This window comes from Mixophyes fleayi, chromosome 4 (assembly GCF_038048845.1).
Source record: "Mixophyes fleayi isolate aMixFle1 chromosome 4, aMixFle1.hap1, whole genome shotgun sequence".
Classification (NCBI taxonomy): Eukaryota; Metazoa; Chordata; class Amphibia; order Anura; family Limnodynastidae; genus Mixophyes; species Mixophyes fleayi.
The window spans coordinates 239,918,417-239,930,814 of record NC_134405.1 but is presented as its reverse complement, the minus strand read 5'-3'; the positions used below and the strand labels follow the sequence as shown (position 1 = coordinate 239,930,814).

Sequence of the window (12,398 nt, the reverse complement as noted above, 5' to 3'; positions counted from 1 at the left end):
CTTCAGGACCACCTACTATACCCCAATGTCTCGCAGTGTACCCCAGTGGACTAAGAAACAGATTTTACGGTGTGTAACAAAAATCCTATTTTTGGCAGTATTACCAGTTCTAGTCTGCCCATGAGTAAGGAGCAATAAACCTGAAGTGCAAGCACCTTTGCCTAACAACTACTAGTAATAACATTTACACGTGTGTGTGTGTATATAAGTCTCCAATGTTTAACAGAACTTGTGATGTTTGCCATTCTATTTCCATTTGGTATGAGGCGGAGTGTGAATTATTATTTTCTACCTAAAGACAGGAAGTCTACTGTGCATAGTTTTTTCCGCTCTCATATAAAAGTGAAATACTATAACAATTTTAATAGACCACTATTAATTACACACTGACATTTCTTGATCTTGATTAGCCTTGTATTGTGCCACTCAAGGTATGCCAATGTTTAAATAGTACAGGATCTGTGGGCTTGTGTTACTGCTCAGAAGAAGCTGTAGAGAAACGTACGTTGGTGGCATTGTCTCTGTGACGTTATTCAAAGGCAACCCACTCCCAGAGCATGGCCAGCAGTGGTTACCACCTCTCCAATACATAATAATAGATTAAAGAAATAACGTACTTCTATGGTTAGAGAGAATAGTTGTTTCATCAGTGAGCTGGTGGATAGAACACCCACTATTAGGACTAAAGTGTTTAGCTTAATGATTTCAAGGAAAATTACTTAGCCTCTGCTCATTTCATCAGTGGTTGTTCCTTTATTAAAACAAAGACAGGATATTATTAAACAAAATATATAATAATTTAGCTCCTCCAAATAAAAATTTAACACTATTGCTTGATGAACCATATTTAATGAACAATACGATGTTGTAATTTTGTCATAATTTCTGAACTGATTAGTAAAATGAATAAAACTAAAATTTAGTCAGTTCTACGTAAATACTAATATCAACATTTTTGTTCTCCAGTGTATTAGTCTATGGAAAATAAAAGATTTAAAAAAACAATATTACACACACTGTTATTTATTATAGACACTATAGATTTAGAATTATATGGAGAGTGCTATAATAAGTATAATTCTCTAGTCAATTATCACGTTTATTATCCTATTATTATTAAATAAGGATTTTTAAGGAGGGCAATTCTGAGAGATTATTGAACCATGGTAGATTGTGATAAGACATTAGTCTTCACTTTATACTGGATAAGGATATTTATTAGTGAAATAAAATGAAATATGTATCAATCATTTACTTTTTTATATTTTGCAGTACTACATTTAAATATGTGTTACATACGTCCATTTTTTTTATTTTAAACCATCACAACTTCCCTGTTTAAGAGAAGTATTGTTTCCAGGGGTAATTGTTTTGAGAACCATTTTCCCTTTTTCTTTTTTTTTTTTTTTTAATATAACCTGATCTTTCTCTAATAGCGCCCTTTGACAAAACTTTAACAAATGCAAGTTTAGACCCTTATAACCCAAATATAAGTAATATTTGGGATACCTAAAGCTTTATAATATTATCATATTAAAGAATGTTTAATATTTTTCTTCTTGCTAGAGCATACACTTTTAAGGACATAAAGAGAATGAAACAGGAAACACAGCTTTCTACTACTTTTTGTGCAAACACAGAAATAGATGTGACAGGATGATAGTGGGGGGATTAGTGTTCAATAATGTGGAAGACAAGGGGTATAGATTTTTTAAAGTAAAGAAGTAAATTCTTCACGATTGTATTATTTGCAAAATGATGATAAGTTAGACTATGGTAGTAGGAATATAGTAATTCCAACGAAGTGGTGTGTGTTCATATTTTGGTTAGGGGAAAATGTTCCTTTTGCAAAATAATGTAAATACAAGATAATGTTGGTAAAGTAGAGTCAGAAATAGGAGGTGGTCATTTCTGTTACTTAACAACAAAATCTCATCTTTTGACATGCTTTGGGTAATTTTAGATGCTTTATACTTCTCTTATATCTTGAGAAAAAATTGAGTCTATTAGTAAGGTCTGTTAGATACAGCTTGAGGGGCTGTCTTTATTACCTGTTACATAATTACCTCTTGATCAGACCAGCAGTACCACTGTACACTATTGTCATCCAATGGACAACAAGAGAAAATAAGTCAAACACCTATACAGATATCATATTACAAAGATTAATGTGCTAGGGACACATGCAAGCAATTTATATTGAAAATGTAACATTCTTTTTTTTTTCTGTAAAAGCTTGTTTATTCATTTAATAGGTTGATTATATTCAATGTCTGTTGTTTTTAATTACTATAATGTCAACGTCCGCATTTTGGTTTTCTTGCTGAAAGTACATGTTGTGTTGTTTTCTAGGGCTGTTATTAGCGATCCAGAACAAAATGTAGGTACATCCATTCTCAATAATTCTCAGCGAGAACCAGCCTCTGCCCCTCTCCGCTTCAGGAACAGAGCCTTACATGAGACCAAGTAATTTTATTTTGATTTTTTTTTTTAAGATGTCAGTAAAACTATCAGTGTTATCTTTAAGTAACGTTATTGTTTGTCTTGAAACTGGACAAATAACTACATTACATTGGCAAATAGGGGGGGGCGGGGTTTCCACGCCACTGCACCATTTGGCATGACCAGCATGCAAGGAGGCGTGGCTATCATTTTAGATAGTGCTAAGCTACTCTCCAACTCTTCCAATCCCCTTCAAATCTACAGGCAATGCTGCGTGCACTACTGTTGAGCAGAGCTGTGTAAAACGGGACATACCTCCCAACTGTCCCTGTAGTCGGGACAAAGTCCTGACTAAGTAGATCAGTCCCCAGAGTTGGGACTGACCCACCAGAAACAGAACAGTTGGCAGACTGTCCTGCTCTCTCCTATCCGTTCTTGCTGCTTTCGCTACTTGTTGCTGCTGTATGTGTCTTAAGCTCAGTTGTGCATGTTTGGATCCTGGAATGTTGGGTCCCTGTTTGGAAAAAAGATAGGAATATGAGATATAGACAGCCTTGCAATGAGTGAACACTGTAGGGCTCCCTCTCTCTATGCAGTCCGACATTAAATCAAAAGCACTCGTGTTTTATATGAAACGCTTCCACCCACCATTAAGTGATTAATCCCCACTCTCAACTTACTATAAAAATAGTATCTCACACCCCATCCACATTAAGAGACCCACTTACACAAAAATACCTTTTCTGCCCACACTTACATTAAAAGCCGCTTCAAGACAGGCTGCATTTTTAATACAGGATCTTAGTTGAGTGGGATAATATTTTTTGGTCACTATCTACAGTACAATTACTCTGTAGCCATAACTTTTAACTGAAATGTACATACATAAGTATAATTATTACCTGTTTTATGGAGATTGCAATAAAACCAAATGCTGCAAGCTATATTTACACTGGAACTACTTGAGCTTCTACATTAAAGCCCCCCCTTCCTTAATTTAGAACTCCTTTCCCTCATTGTGACACACTTACTTGAATTCCCCCCCCCCACACACACACATTCCCCAACATTTACCATCTTCATCTGGTGCTATTTCTTGTCTCCTGATGGTTACACCACAAATGAGACACACACACATGCTGGCAGTATGGGAGAAAGGGGCGGAGACACACAACAGGGGAGACTATCTGCAGCCACAATCTGTAAATGGGTCATCCACTGCAAGCACAGTAAAAGCGTTGTGCAAAACTAGTATTCAAAGTACTAAGCTGCAGGCCAAATGCTAAAATCAATAAAGAGCAATAATTTGGCAGATATTATATATACCGTATTTGCCGGCGTATAAGACGACTTTTTGGACCTGAAAAACATGCCTCCAAGTGGGGGGGTCGTCTTATACGCCGGGTGCCAAACTCAGGGGTCTCAGGGGTGCCGCGTGCCTGCCATAAAAAAAAAAAAACAGAAACACTTACCAATCGCGCGGCGCCGGGACCCAGCATCCTCCTCTCTCACGCAGCCTGTCATCAGTGACAGGAGGGGGACAGAGGAGAGTGATCTATTACATCCAGAAACTGCATGCACAATTTCACTGCCATAGACAGTGTAACTAGCTGAGTTTATTTATCACTAATTCCACTTTTGTATTTATCCCATGCAACTCATTCTGAAACCCCTACAATGCAACTCATTCTCAAATCCTACAATGTTTAAAAAACTGTCTTTATTATTATCCATGCATGATACTGGTACTCGCATTACAATTACAAAGTTGCCCTAGCCCCCAAATCACACACTTATCGATGTTGCTTCTACTCTACTCCGCACTAATTAACACTCATGAACGTTTTTCCTGTTGTCATCCCTATCTGCACGATATTCAACCTGTCAGCGCAAAATAAGACCTTTTAAATCTTATTCATCTTTACTACCTCTCAGTCCTTCAGTTTCTAGCATTAAGATATACCACCAGATCCAGGTCACTTATATATTTCCATACACTTGATTTCTGATCCTTTAAATATGCCCTATGGAATACATTCTTTTCTGTAACAAACTAGCCTCCACCCATGGCCTCTTCCTCTTAAACAACCTCAACATTTTAGCAATAACAGAAACATGACTCGCACAAGCAGACACTGCCTCACCTGTAGCCCTTTCACATGGTGGTCTCCACTTCACCCACACCTCCAGGCCCGGAAACAGACATGGAATTGTGGCTGAAATCCTCCTTTCCCCGTGCTGCACATTCAGAGTTCTCCCACCAATTTCTTCACTCTGATTACCATCTTTTCAAGTACAAACTACCCAGATTTTCAACTCTTTCTTTCTGCACGTTCTTGCAATCTATTTTCTCCCTGGATCATCCCAGCAATTCCTTGAACATTTCTCAATCTGGCCACCCCTAATCTTTTATCCTCTTACCAGGATCTTCAGTGATTTCAAAATCCATAATGATGCACATTCTCCTCCAAATTACTCATTCTAACCTCCTCTCTTGGCTTCTATCAATGGACGTGTAATCTCTCCTCGATCACTTTAATCTCTTGGCAATCTAATCGAACCATGCATCCCTATAACCACAGACATTTCAGTTCTATTTGTTTGCAAAAACTTTCTACCTGTCCAACAACTTTTTTTGCCACTAAATGGTACAGTAATGTGTTGGCTTTTGTGAGAAAGAGCCTGTAATTATTTTGTTTGTAGTGTTTTTAAGGGGGTTATTACAATGCTTATTTTTTACGATCTGTGCTACATTGAATCAAGAAAGAAGAAAAAATGTTTTATGTTATATTTAACAAAGTTGTGAGTGTTTTGTGCAGCATTTAAGCTTAATTTTAATATTGTGTATGTGTGTTTATTTTTTTGTATAATGGCCAGGGGACCTGGGGACACCATGTGACAACTGCTCAAAAATCATTTCACAAAGGAGAAAGTAGCAGCTTTTGTGCTACACACCTAAATGTTTTGTGATTCATAAATGACCCTTAAGTACACCAAAATCCCAGAGAGACCATTGGAAGAGTAATTGAAGTTCTGTGGCTTTAGTGTGTGCAGTAGGTAATATATAGCAAAGTGCATACAATATTTCTTTTTATTTGTTTTCTGTCACTATCTTTGTGTGAGATTGTACCCTTGTACTTTGTTAATAGGATAAAAACAAGCTCAACACTAACTGAAAATATGCTTTCAAATAAACTACGTTTTGATGCTCGAATCATATGCAGGTAATTATACATTCCAAAACATTTTTTTCTCACTTCTTAAAGGAACATTATGCTAAATAGTAACAATCGTTTTTTGTTTTTTTTGTAAAATCTATTCTATTGTACCGTAAGAGGAATATGTTGCTGCTTTATAAACTAGCAATGTTTCTGTTGCTTTGTTCTTGCTGAATTTATCAAGGTTACCGTTGTGTCTGAGAGATGGTGGTCAAAAGCGATATGTGAACACTGTGCCATTTTTTTTCCATCATCATTTGATCACTGGAACAATGTTCGTTTAGAGACTGTAAACAAAATGTTGTTTACATAAGCATCACATACATGGCAAGAGCCATAAACACTAGGCTTTAGCCTCACTCGCCACAGACAGGTGTTGGGAATGAGATTTGTGACTATTATTGACCAAAAAAGCAGAGAAGACTCCTAAAAAAGGCAAACTTATGAATTTCTAGAAAACATACACATTTTTAACTAGTATAGACCTGTCCCAATTATAGAAATCACTGCTTTCCTAGTATTTGTATCCTATAAGGAAATACATGTCTAGATGTTATGATAAAAGTTGGTTACCCACATCTGCATTATATAATAAAGGAGGTGAGAGATTTTTCTTTGTTTCATTTAGGAATCATCATCATCATCACCATTTATTTATATAGCGCCACTGGTTCCGCAGCGCTGTACAGAGAATTCACTCACATCAGTCCGTGCCCCATTGGAGCTTACAGTCTAAATTCCCTAACATACACACAGACAGAGAGAGAGAGACTAGGGTCAATTTTTTGATAGCAGCCAATTAACCTACCAGTATGTTTTTAGAGTGTGGGAGGAAACCGGAGCACCCGGAGGAAACCCACGCAAACACGGGGAGAACATACAAACTCCACACGGATAAGGCCATGGTCGGGAATTGAACTTATGACCCCAGCGCTGTGAGGCAGAAGTGCTAACCATTTAGCCACCGTGCTGCCCATTAATAGGAATAGGAAGACATTAGAGCGCCTTAGACTTTGTTGAATTACGTCTCTCATGCAATTTTACCAATACTTCATTAGAACCAGTATTTTAGTATCTAGTTGCTTTCTCGAGAACTATGTATAACTACATTAACTATATATAACTATATTATAATTTTTCTGTTCCTTATACAATGATAATGCCGGTAGTGTAAAAGTGGTGCTCAAGGCAACAAAGCAGGGACTGTGCTGGGTGCTCCAATTGTCTGCATCCCTCCATTCTCATCTGTTTACTTTTATCTTTCCCTTGAACCGCTGGAGCAGGTCTTACAGGCAGGTATTGGGAATGTAAGATTGCAAAATATCACAGCGCACAGTAACAGGGCACATACTTTGTTATATTGCATTTTGCAGGCAGTGAACTGAACACTCTACATAAAATAGTGCTAGGAACCAGTCAGGTCGTTCATGGTCCTTACTCTGGATTCCCAGGCTGTTGTGTTCAGCAATGGTGGCATATGCCATTGTGCACAGCTGCCACCTGTGTGGCCTCATTGTGATTGCAACTTTTGCTTTGATTAAAACGATTACAATCTCGTTGGACAGTATGCACCCTTTTCCAAGAAAAGAGGATAGCTGGATTGCATTATTTGTATTCTTTTCTAAGCAAACATTTTACATGGTAATTTTGTAACAAATATAGATTTATATTTAACATTTCCACAACAGTTCACATTAAATGCACTTGATGTAAGTGGAGAGGCTATCTCACAGTGCGTTGTATAATTATATTAAATGTTTTGGTGCGTAATGTTACAAAACAGACATGTAATGCATTTTCTTCCACAGGGCCATAACTTCATATGTCAGTGTGATGTAAATCTATACTGTGTACATTTGAGTCACTGCATCAAAGTCTTCAAATTTAAGGGCAGAAAATGCATCATGGTGACCTTTATGTGACATTATCAGATGATTGAAATATAACCCAATAAAAAGCTCACTTGATCTTGAGACTCTTTTGCAGACTTTCCTTAGGTGTGATTTATTTTTAAACAAGATGACTACAATTTCCTCCCTCCTCTTAAAAGGATTTGGAATAGCTAATTCCTCTGCATATCTCAGTAATTCACATGGTTACCCTAGGGGCATTGCAGATTTGCTTTTATTTGCTTTTCCAAGAGTAATAGACTAACACTGCTAGATCCTAAGTGGATTATTCATATTGCTTTGTAATGGATATGCAAGGACAAGCAAGATTTATTTTCACATGGGCAGATATTGTCCCTGGTTTTGTATTCTACTAGCAGTAAGTTTGTGGTGATATCAAGTAAAACTCACTACAGATATCCTTTTTCCAATACCAGTTTATATTGGCTGTTTGGCATAAATAATCTGCACTCTGTATATTGAATAATGAGGCTATTCAAAAGCCGTTGGCAAGAAAGAAGCACAACTAAAATGGCAGTGACGTCAACCATCTATATCACCATAGTATTATGGAGTTTTTTTCAATTTAAAGGCTAGGGGAGTGGAGAGTCAAATTAAGCCTGTCATCAGTTGTGGTTTTATTTAGTTCTATAGGCTTATAATACATTTAATTTTAATAAAGACACTTGGATTTTCTACATCTGTTGCCTCTTCCTGAATTCACTAGGAATCATAACATGATGAACTGCCATACAATCTGGGTCTGCTGATTGCACGTCTTCTGCTTTTGTCCAGGGATTCTTAGTGTTTTCGAATTGAAATGTGTGTCTTGACTGTTGGAGACCATGTCAATAAATCCACAACTACAAATGCGGCAAATGGACATTATTCAGCTCCGTTACCAAGTCATATTGGTATCTACTTTATTTCAAGAAATGCTTAAAACCCTTTCTGCTTCTGTGTTGAGCAGTTACAACTTAAATACTGATTTCTAATGCAACAAATTCTTCTAAAGAAAGCATGCAGACCGCAGAATATTGTTCCGGAACTTTTTCTAATCACAAGGACATTATTGGTGCTGCATCTGTGTCAGTAGTGCCGGTAGCCTCGGCCATCAAGAATTCTAAACGGGCAAGCCACCTGTGTCCCCATCTGACCGAGGAGGAGCGATAGCGCAGAAGGATTGGAAAACTATGCCTCTACTGTGCCAATAACGAAGATTACTTACAAGACTCTCCACTCCGCAGACCATGATATCCTATTGAACAGTCTTCAGTGTGCTCTTCTCCAGATCTTGGATTTTTTTGCACTTCACCTCCTGTTGCTACATTACAGCCTGATCTGTTTCCTTGGATGGGCCTAATCCGCCAGTTTCAGGCACCTGTCCTGAGGTGTCAGCTCCAGGTGCCTGTCCTGAGGTGCCAGCCTGTCTTCAGTTCTGAGATGCCAGCCTCTGTCTCCAGCTCTGAGGTGCCAGCTTCCACTCCAGAGACTTTGCTAGTTCCAGAGGGGGCGCTGACCTTGCAGCCCTGCCCTTGCAGCCCCTTCCAGAGGGGGCGCTGCCCTTGCAGCCCCTTCCAGAGAGGGCGCTACCCTTGCAGCCCCTTCCAGAGAGGACGCTGCACTTGCAGCCCCTTCCAGAGGGGATGCTGCCCTTGCAGCCCCCTCCAGCAGGGGCCCCCGTCCCTCCAGTGGGCTCCATAAACATTGCTGTAGGGCTCAGCCTGAGTTGCCTCACAGTAGGGCTCAGCCCGAGTTACCTCACAGTAGGGCTCAGCCCGAGTTGCCTCACAGTAGGGCTCAGCCTGAGCTGCCTTCTGGCCTTGTCTGCTCAGAGGCTTCTCGCTGTGCTGTCCGCTCAGAGGCTTCTCGCTGTGCTGTCCCCTCTGCCGCCCAAGTCGAGGATTTCCCAGAGTCTGCTGCTATTCAGCCATGGCGCCCAGGAGCCTCTTCTAGATCTTCAGACCCTCCTCCAGTCTACTCTGATGGAGACCTCAAACAGTTTTCTTTAGTCCTTCAACTCTGTATTAAGCAATTTGAAGAATCTCCATTACATTTCTTTGGCCAATTTAATCAAGTTGGTTCCATTATCATGAGATTCACAAGGGAGCCACAGTCTTTTGCCTTCTCCCTTGATTCTGATAATCCCATTACCCACAACACCATGGACTTTGTTAATGCAGTCTGCTGGAAATACTTTCCATCTACATTCAAGTCATCTGATCACGGTTTTCGCTGTGCACATTCTAGCCTGTGTGTCAGTTCCTGCACTTTTCTATAAATCCTCTATGAATGGGTCTTCAGTCAGAAAGTATGTGTCAACTGGAGAGAAAGATAACAAGACGGAAAAACCCACGCTATGCCACTTCAATCACAACAAATGTAAACCTTGGTGGCTGGCTTTATGGGCATATCACAATCCTGCGAAAAAATAAAAGTTCTTATCCCGACTCTAGGCTGGGACTCAGACTATAAGAGTGAATTTATTGATGATTCTAGAGACTTAGTGGACAAACTTGCAAATTCTTCTTTTCTTGAAAAATTGGGTCTTCTCAGTACTCCGTTGGAGAAGACACCAATTGTCTCTCCAAGGAGATCCTATAAAGAGAAAAGCGTGAGGGGAGCTTATGTGGAGCGTCTTTAATCTGCTTTTTAAAGGGGGGTTTATGTTATGGCTCTTCCTATACTTTGTATGGGGCTGCAGTACCTCAATTCCACCAGAGGTGCTTCTGTTTTGCCACTGAGCTTTACATCTCGCCTATAGTAGTTAATCTCCTTACCTAATTAGTACCAGCACCTGTTTCACGCCTGATTACTGGACTCTGCTTGTTTGCCTGTTGCCCTGACCTCTGCCTGGCTACTGGATTCTGCTTGTACGCTTGTTGCCCTGACCTTTGCCTGGTCACTGGACTCAGCTAGTCCGCCTGCTTTCCTGGGCTACCTCATGCCTCTGACTAACTGGAATACTGATCCCTGCCTCCTTAGTCTGGTGTCTTATGCCTCCTGGCAATTGGGTAATGCAATCTACTTGTTCCTGCATATGAACTGTATTTGTCATTTGAATCATTACTTGGAACTTGTTGCTTCCATGGACTATTCCTGCCATTCATCACACCTGTTCGTATGTGTGGATAGGAGTATACCTGTTAATTCTGCTACTGAAATCAGAATATTCCATGAACTGAATCTTTGTTCACATATTTTGCCTAAATAAAGGTACTTTGTTTTCTCCATCTGTTGCCTCTTCCTGAATTCTCTAGGAATCCTAGCACAATCCCAGCTTTTTAAGTTCTTAGTACAGCAAATACTACATCAAATTACATTGCCATTATTGCATCCTATATTACACTGTATGGCATATTGAAAGGCAACTAAATCTAATTCATGTTTTCAAAAAGTAGGGCCTGAGTAAAAGCCAAATTGCAATGTACATGTAACACAAATACGATTCTTCTTTGCATGTGCAGTGAAGCCTGTTCGGAAGTATATGCACTGTGAACCCCATTTGTGGTGCTCTAGTAGATGTCTCGCACAAACCAAACATTGAACACAAGCAAGATCCCATCATGTTTTTGGTATCCATTTTAGCAGCAGGAACTAGCAGACTTCTTCAGATCAATGAGATGAAAAGTGCACATTGCAGACAAAGCATGGACTATAACTTTGCTATCTTCTGTTAATAAGCCCACAGAAATTTTGTCTTTCAAGAGGACAATGATCCAAAGCAGAGCAACAGTGGCTTAAATCATGCTTACCAATGTTTTACTCTTTTCCCCCAGAAGATCCCAGAGTGGAGGTGATTTGTGAGAACGCAATGACGCATATGCTTCATTTTACCATGAAGGGGAAAATAATCGCGTCATGGAGGCTGCCGCCATGCCCACTTTACTAGGAAGTGGGTAAGATGCAGGAGAATGGCTGTCTCTCCCCGGAGACCTACCTGGAATTCTGGAATCTCCCAGAAATTTCGGGAGAGTGGGCAAGTAGGGTTTATAAAGAAAATAATTACCCAGTCAGATTTTTCATCTAAATCTGTGTCAAGACCACAGGATCCAAGTTTTAAAAATGATTGAAGGTGCTCTCCTTACCCAACCCCTCCATGACTGAAAAAATGGCAGACATTAATATGTTTAGTGGCAGCACAGATATCACAGCAACTCAGTATCTGCTTTTTCACTTTTATACCTTTTGGGAGCAGATGCAGCTGTTGCAGCAAAGAAGTGGGAAGGTAATACTTTACTTTTTAACTGAACTTCAAGACACTACAGCTATAACTAGAAATGAGTAACAAAGTTGCAACAAACTTCTGCGCAAATCGATTATAACTATATTTGTAAATTGTACACTTTGCAGAATTTATTATCTGTAAATAGAGCTGGAATGGCATCAGTGTCCATTCATCAGTGGTTAGGATATAATAAGGGAAATTGCATAGAGATATGTGGAACCAAGCGACTGTCAAAAGTACAATTGTGTGTAGATGAAGGTACTATTTCAATAACCAGTTAATAGCAAACATACTCTCTATCATATACATTGTAAGGTATCTCTAAGTAAAGAAGATTCAGATTAATGTAAATTAGTTGCTTATTTCTTTAGTTACCATTTAAAAAAATATTATTTTCAGTTCGTGTGTGTGTTTGTGTTGTTTTGTATTTTTCGATGTGATGCAAAATTGTTTCATTGAATTGTTTTCATGTAATGGCCCAGTTTTGAAGAAATCCTATAATTTGATAGGTACACTGGAAGCTCTGTCCATCAGTCAGATTTTTATTTCCATTTTACCCTAAATAAAATGTGCAGTCCTTGGTTGCCATTTTAACATGCTTATTTGCAATCTACTGAGTAT

General features: G+C 39.1%; 1 protein-coding gene across 1 annotated transcript in view; it reads left to right on the top strand.

Annotated features, from left to right (window-relative positions):
• CAPS2 (calcyphosine 2) overlaps positions 1-12,398 on the top strand; it is a 95,406-nt gene that overhangs the window by 40,639 nt on the left and 42,369 nt on the right. Inside the window, exons 10-11 of the mRNA XM_075209545.1 lie at positions 2,353-2,466; positions 5,592-5,666. Of these exons, the coding sequence (XP_075065646.1) occupies positions 2,353-2,466; positions 5,592-5,666 (189 nt within the window). The remainder of the gene's footprint in view (positions 1-2,352; positions 2,467-5,591; positions 5,667-12,398) is intronic.